Below are 8,394 nucleotides of genomic sequence, written 5' to 3' on the forward strand. Positions count from 1 at the left end.
GCACTGGAACAACCTTCTGGATTTAATTAAGTTTGAATGCTGAGATTTCTCTATATATCATGCCTGAAAACTTCTTTACTTCTTTTACTCCTTTAAATTATAAGTGACAATTTTATTTAGTGAAACTTATAATAATACAAACAAATTTGTCATTTTCTAGTTCAATATGTTGGTTGGTAATGGTAGAATATTGTACTATACTGACTCATGTTTCTGTTACAGAAGTATTTTGTGGAAGACTACTACCAGGTTGTATCTTCCCAGACATTATATCTCCAGTACATCAACAAACATCTGTTTTGTACAACAACTGATACTGCAGAAGTATTTTCTGGAACACTACCAGGTTGTATCTTCCTAGACATTATATCTCCAGTACATCAACAAACATCTGTTTTGTACAACAACTGATACTGCAGAAGTATTTTCTGGAACACTTCCAGGTTGTATCTTCCTAGACATTATATCTCCAGTACATCAACAAACATCTGTTTTGTACAACAACTGATACTGCAGAAGTATTTTCTGGAACACTTCCAGGTTGTATCTTCCTAGACATTATATCTCCAGTACATCAACAAACATCTGTTTTGTACAACAACTGATACTGCAGAAGTATTTTCTGGAACACTTCCAGGTTGTATCTTCCTAGACATTATATCTCCAGTACATCAACAAACATCTGTTTTGTACAACAACTGATACTGCAGAAGTATTTTCTGGAACACTTCCAGGTTGTACCTAAATGGACACTATACCTTCAGTATTAGAAGAAGAGCATCACTTGTGTTTCTGATGAATTTTTAATTGGCCAGGTATTATAAAAAAATTGTTTTCCTAAATAGAATTCAATCTAAAAATTACAAAGCAGTTCAAAGAAAAATACAAGTAAGTAATGCTGTAGTTAAGAATTTTAAGAAAATTTATGTTTAAACTTCTTAAGAAATAATAAAAAATGTTCTTCAGTGTATCTGCAGAGTTCTAATACATACATTAGTTTTTTACTAACCCCCCTCCCAAAAAAAATCACTGCAATCCTTTAAGAAATTAACTTAATTAGAGCTCATAAGTAGAAATAGTTTTGTAACCTGATAATATATTCATGAGGAAAACTGTGTCTTCAATGTCCAAAATAGCTTAAAAAGTAAATCTTAAAATATGCATGAGAGTACATAAGAAACATTAATAATACCTCTGTTGAATAACAAAAGTATTTTAAAATAAAATACCTTCTCTTGAAAATATGAAAAAACATAAAGGAAATAAATCATATCAGTGTTCAGAGTGTCTGAAATGTTTTAGTGCAAAAAGGAATCTTGTAACACATATGCGAGTACACACAGGAGAAAAACCATATCAGTGTTCAGAGTGTCTGAAACATTTTACTCAGAAAAGCAGTCTTGTTCAACATATGCAAACACACACTGGAGATAAACCATATCAGTGTTCAGAGTGTCTGAAATGTTTTAATGCAAAAAGGAATCTTGTTGAACATATGCGAGTACACACAGGAGAAAAACCATATCAGTGTTCAGAGTGTCTGAAACATTTTACTCAGAAAAGCAGTCTTGTTCAACATATGCAAACACACACTGGAGATAAACCATATCAGTGTTCAGAGTGTCTGAAATGTTTTAGTGCAAAAAGGAATCTTGTTGAACATATGCGAGTACACACAGGAGAAAAACCATATCAGTGTTCAGAGTGTCTGAAACATTTTACTCAGAAAAGCAGTCTTGTTCAACATATGCAAACACACACTGGAGATAAACCATTTCAGTGTTCAGAGTGTCTGAAATGTTTCATTCGGAAAGGCAATCTTGTTGAACATATGCGAGTACATACAGGAGAAAAACCATTTCATTGTTCAGAGTGTCTTAAATGTTTTAGTGTGAAAAGAGATCTTGTGAACCATATGCGAGTACACACAGGAGAAAGACCATTTCAGTGTTCAGAATGTCTGAAATGTTTTACTGAAAAAGGTAGTCTTCTGAAACATACGCGAGTACATACGGGATATAAACCATTTCCTTGTTCAGAGTGTCTGAAATGTTTTAGTCAAAAGGGCAATCTTTTGAAACATATGCAAATACACGCAGGAGATAAACCATTTCAGTGTTCAGAGTGTCTGAAATGTTTTACTGTAAAAAACCATCTTGTGACACACATGCAAGTACACACGGGAGAAAAACCATTTCAGTGTTCAGAGTGTCTGAAATGTTTTAGTGTAAAATGCAATCTTGTGACACATTTGCGAATACACACAGGAGATAAACCATTTCAGTGTTCACAGTGTCTGAAATGTTTCAGTATGAAAAACAGTCTTGTGAAACATATGCGAATACACACAGGAGATAAACCATTTCAGTGTTCACAGTGTTTGATATGTTTTACTGAAAAAGGCAGTCTTGCAGCACATATGCACAAACATACAGGACATAAACCATTTCAGTGTTCAGAGTGTCTGAAATGTTTTACTATAAAAGGCAGTCTTGTGAGACATATGAAACTACACACAGGAGATAAACCATTTCACTGTTCAGAGTGTCTGAAATGTTTTAGTCAGAAACACACTCTTGTGGCACATATGCAAATACACACAGGAAAAAAACCTTTTCAGTGTTCAGAGTGTCTGAAATGTTTTACTGAAAAAGGCAATCTTGTGAAACATATGCGAGTACATACAGGAGATAAAACATGTTAGTGTTTAATGTATCAGGGTTATTTTAGTTATGGACACATGAGAATAAAAAATAAAAAATTATTATTAACACATTGGCCATTTCCCACAAAGGTAGGGTGGCTCATAAAAGAAAAACTTTAGTTATCATTTACTCCATCACTGTCTTGCCAGATTTGCACCTACACTAGAGTTATAAAACTGCAACATTAATACCCTTCCTTCAGAATGCATGTACTGTACTTCCCATCTCCAGGGCCCAAGTCCGGCCTGCTGGTTTCCCTGAATCCATTCATAAATGTTACCTTGCTCCCTCTCCAACAGCACATCAAGTCCTAAGAACAGTTTGTCTCCATTCACTCCCATCTACCACACTCACGCATGCTTGCTGGAAGTCCAAGCCCCTCCCACATCTTTCCTAGGCTGACCCCTACCCAGCCTTTCCTGTGAAGGTTCTGCATCCCTATCAGACCCTCATTGAGTATTTGATAATGCTGGTTCCACCTTAAGGAAATTAAAAGATAGAAAAATTAATGATAACATAACACAAAAATTTTATTATTTTAAAAAAATTAGTAAATATTAAACACTTAAATGTGAAATTAATCCTACTTGAAACAAAGAAATGAAAACTTAAATATATAAATAATTAGTGATTCATAGCTAATATGTACACAATATGTAGTTAAGAATGGTGCCTTGCCAATGTTCTGGGCATGTAGCTCAGAATCATGGTTTTGAACACTGAGCCTTTTTTTGATGATGGGGGGGGTCACAGGTCGACGTGCCTCTTGACACACTGAGTAGACGGTGACCCCAAAATGCATAGGGATTCTGATGAACAGAGGTGCTGTGATACTCTGACCATGACAACACTTGTGAAGCAGTTGAGTCACTAGTAGAGAACCCCCATGAAACACTGGTGGAGTTATAAGTGGGGGATGGCTGCTAGAATTGTGTGTAGCTGATTGGGTGTCACCTATGAGTAGAAGGGGGACCAGCGTGGGTAGAGATGTCTGACTGTGAGATCTTTTCAAGATCTGTGCTGTCCCTCTTATCTCACCTGTGTTGAATGACCCAAGCCAACAAGGCCAAAACAATTCCAAACCAAGACAGGAAAAATTTGCTGCACAAAATCTTAAACAAGAGTGAAGCTGTTATTAATATCAACTTAACCCCAAAAACATAATAACATAAACAGGAGTGGTACAAATACAGATTTGATGAGAGCTGCTAGTCGAGTGACTAACAGTTGGTTGGAAATACACTTGTCACCTGCCCCCCCCCAAAAAAAATGGTAGAGGGTAGCAGGAATGACGCACCCCTGCAACCTCTTTAAGGGAGGCTCCATGTCATGGTAAAGAGGCTGTCAATCTGAGGAATTGGAACTTTTGGACTTCTTTCTCCAATGGAATCTAATTACCCCCCAATCCTCCCTTCCCTATCCCATCCTTCCCACCCCTCTTTTTTCCCCCTTCCTCCCCCCTCCCAACCCTCCCCTTTTCCCCATCCTGTATGATGCTTTTGGGGTCCTTCCCTCTGGCATTACAGTTTCTAGGTAGGGGCCTCTTCAAGGGGGGCTCCTTGGCATGGTGAAGAGGCTCTTGGTCTGAGGAATTAGACCTGTTGGTCTCCTTCCTCAGACCGAACCTAATTACCCCCCAATCTCCCCTTCCCTTTTTCCTTTAATCCTCCTCCTCCCTACCCCTCCCTTTTGCCCTTCCTCTTTTTGGCCTTTGGGGTTTTTCCCACAGGCGTGCTAGTTCCTAGGTAGGGGAAAGGGTACCGGGGTCCATCCCATTCCGTTGGGGTTCTTGGCAGTGGCGTAGTTTGCCGATGTCCCGATCCCTCTCCGGTATCCCGGAGAGTGGCTTTGGTTGTCTTTCGGGCGATGGGTATATCTCTGGAAGCCACCTTTCAGATTCCGGGGGTGGTGGCCGAAAGAGGTATGCTTTCTGGCGGATATCCAGCCGCCCTCTCTTTTCTCCACCGAGGTAGCTCGGCAGATGTGAGGTTGCTATCCCAGATTGATGGTTTACTGGTGTGAAGGGTAGGGTATGGCATGGGTTCCATGCTGCATCTGCGCTACTAGCAGTGCTGAGGTCCTCTTGGGTGCGGAGGGAGATTTCCAGCCCTTTCATTCCTCATGTGAACTATTCCTCCCCGCTCCCCCCTATTTTTTATTCTTTTTTTTTCTTTTCATTTTCTTTTCTTTTTTTTTCATAAAAACAAAAAGCAAAGGAGTAACCTAACCATAGAGAACCCAATCCATGAACCCACTACCCCCGGGCCCCTTCTTGATATCGCACCCCATTCTGACCCTGCCTTGTTTTTTGACCACTCTTCGGACACTCCTGATGACCCTGTACCTCTTGCTGGTGCTGTTTCCTCACCTGCTTCAGGTACCAGGGCTTCGACTGACTCCTTAGATTTGTCTGACCTCTGCTCTCCTTTGACTATGCTTCCTGCCTCTCCCTCTACGGTACAGGAATTTTCGAATCGCCAGCCCATTTCACGACGGACCAACTCCGGTCCTACTCCTAAACGCCAACGAAAATCTCCTGATGTCCCTTCATTACCTTCCCATTCTACTAGGAAAAGACCGACACGTCATGCACTTCCTCCCCACGCTCAGTTTCGGACCACACAAAGGACTAAATTCTTTACTTTAAGACCGACTTCTTCTTCTGCCTATCTTTCTTACCATAGTATTGGCAAAGCGCTCCTGCGCCATGTAGGTAGAGATATTTCATTTCATGCTCTCAAGAGTGGTACGCGCATCGTCACTGTCCAGAATGCTACCCAAGCTCATGATCTTTCTCTCCTTTCGCATATCGATACTACTATCACTATTAAAAAACATCTTTCTCTCAATTCTTGTAGTGGTACTGTCATTCTGCCCCATACCATAGTCCAACAGAATTTCTAGTCATGTGGCAATGACATTCTTGAACAGCTGGAACTCCAGGATCTCCCAATCCTCAAAGTAGACACTTATGTCCTTCTGCCCGCGGGCGGAGACGTTACCCTTGCAATGTGGCTCGATTAACTTTCGACAGCCATGAACTCCAGCTCTCTGTTTATGTTACGGGTCATCGGTTACAAGTTCAAAAGGTGATCCCTACACCGCAACAGTGTAGAACTTGCTGGTGTTTTGGTCACCCAGCAAAATATTGCAGATCTATTGCCGAATGCCCAGTCTGTGGTGCCGACGACCATTCTAATACATCTTGCAGTCAACCTCCATCTTGCCTTAATTGTAATTAGGCTCATCTTTCGTACTCTCGCCGTTGCCAGGTCTACTTGAATGAGTGTGAAATCCGTTGCCTCAAAGAAGCAGAAGGTCTCCCTTATGCTATGGCAGTTACTCATCTCTGCCTCCAAGGGAGACTACCCCATGTTTCTTATTCTCATGTTTCAAAATGTCCCCCCACTTCTGGAGTCCCATCTTCTACAGCCTCCTGTGTTATTACCCCTCCCATAGCCACTCTGGCTTCTAATCCTTTTGCTGTCCTTGGCTCTGACGTCCCGACTACAACTCGGTCTGTTCTCACATCTTCGCGTCCTTCCTCACAAGCCCCGATATCGACAAGACCCCGTACGACACCTTCTACCAATCGCCCATCTACTTCTCAGAAGTCCAAAAAAACCCCAGTGCTCAAATCTTTGTTGCCCCTTCCTTCCCTTCTTCCACCTCCGCACTTTACCTTTCCAGTCTCTGTACCTAGTTCTTCCCCTCTATCTGGTTCTATTACAAGTGTGGAGGTTCACCCTCCTCCTCGTACTATGCCTTCCACCCCCCGTCCCCTCCCAAGTTTCTCCATCTTCTGCCACCTCCCAGGTTTCTGCCTCTTCTGTCCCCTCCCACACTTCTTCTCCAGTCCTCTACACTCTTTCATCCCCCCCCTACTTTGGAACAGTCCATTACTGTCCCAATCTTTACTCACCCTCCTCCTTCTACCTCAAATATTGTCTCCAATACATCTTTGAATTCAGAAACCCTTAAAGCCATTTCAGAATATATTGCAGAGACTAAACCTTCAATGGACACTGATCCACCTCCTGTTCCTTCTCTTCCCTCTCCTCCATCTCCACAACTCCACTCTTCGCAACGCTCCATTCCTTCGCTACTTGAACGCCTTCCAATGCCACCACACGTTGACTTTTCTAACCCCTCTAGTCTGTAGGTGCCCTTCCCTGCGGATTCCTGGTATTTTCTTCATTGCCAATCATGGCCTATTTACAGTGGAATATCCGCAGCCTCGGGTAATCGGGGTGAGCTTCAGATGTTGCTTTCCGTGTTTTTCCGTGTTGGTGCTTGCTTACAAGAACCAAAATTACACTCAGCTGTTTTCCAACCTAACTCAGGCTATAATTTATTGTATTCTTTGGATCCTTTCTCAGATGGGACCTTTAATGCAAGTGCTCCTCTTCTACGTAATGATATTCCGTACTGTCAACTATTTGTCCATACCTCGCTGCATTACACTGCAGCCTGTATCCATTTGAATAAGTGGTATACAATATGTTCTCTATATCTCTCTCCTCGAGCATTTTCTATCCCAGATTTTGCTTTTCTAGTTTCATCCTTACCACCTCCACTTCTGTTACTTGGTGATTTCAATGCCCACCATTTCCTCTGGGGGGGGTCATTGTGACTCACGTGGCATCCAGTTGTAGGCTTTTCTTGCCTCACCCCCTCCATGTTTTAAATACTGGTACTCCCACCCATTTTGATCCTCGTACTCGTACTCTCTCTTGCATCGATCTATCAGTCTGCTCTTCCTCCACTGCACTAGACTTCACCTGGTCTGTTCTACCGGACTTACATGACAGTGATAATTTTCCAATCATTCTTACTTCACCTTCCTATTCACCACCTTTCCATAGCCCTCGCTGGCAATTTGTTCGGGCAAATTGGGACCTTTACTCGAAACTCACTGCTTTTAGTGAGGTTCCTTCTTCATCCTCCATTGATGAGCTCCTACACCTCTTCTCGACGTCAGTTTATGCCACAGCTTCTCATTCTATACCCCAAACCTCAGGCAGGCGTTCTCAGAAGTGCGTGCCTTGGTGGTCTCCTGCTTGTGCTCGTGCAGTACGTTTGAAATGCACTGCATGGGGCAGGTACCAGTACAGTAGAACTGATGAGAGACTTCTTGATTTTAAGCAGAAGCATGCGATTGCTCGCCGTGTCATCCGTGACGCTAAATGCACTTGCTGGTGAGACTATGTTTCCACCATCACCTCTGCTTCCTCTATGAGTGTAGTCTGGAAAAAAGTGAGGAAATTGAGTGGTAAATACTCTCTTGACCCAGCTCTTGTTCTACAGGTCGCTGGTGTTGATGTAGCAAACCCTCTTGACGTTGCAATTGAAATTGGCACTCATCTGGTCCATATTTTCCAGGGGCTCCATCTATGCCCCTCGTTTCTTTCCTCAAAGTCTGCCAGAGAGTTAGTACCCTTGGACTTTTCTTCTCTCAGAGAAGAACAGTATAATGTACCTTTTACACTCAGGAACTGGAGGCAATGCTCTCAGCTTGCCGATCATCCGCAGCTGAGCCTAACGACATTCATATCCGTATTTTACAACATTTACATCAGTCAGCCCTTGTAGTCCTCTTACACCTCTTCAATCTTATTTGGGCACAAGGAGTTCTTCCCCAGCTGTGGAAATCTGCCATTGTTCTCTCTTTCCGCAAGCCGGGTATACA

General features: G+C 42.2%; 1 protein-coding gene across 1 annotated transcript; it reads left to right on the forward strand.

Annotated features, from left to right (window-relative positions):
* The first annotated feature begins 216 nt into the window (after positions 1-216).
* LOC128704713 (zinc finger protein 84-like) lies at positions 217-2,771 on the forward strand. Its single transcript, XM_053799858.2, has one exon. It carries the CDS (start codon positions 1,244-1,246, stop codon positions 2,702-2,704), a length of 1,461 nt encoding a protein of 486 aa, XP_053655833.2. The 5' UTR covers positions 217-1,243; the 3' UTR covers positions 2,705-2,771.
* Positions 2,772-8,394: the final 5,623 nt, after the last annotated feature.

This window comes from Cherax quadricarinatus, chromosome 100, assembly GCF_038502225.1.
Source record: "Cherax quadricarinatus isolate ZL_2023a chromosome 100, ASM3850222v1, whole genome shotgun sequence".
In the NCBI taxonomy this organism is placed as follows: domain Eukaryota; kingdom Metazoa; phylum Arthropoda; class Malacostraca; order Decapoda; family Parastacidae; genus Cherax; species Cherax quadricarinatus.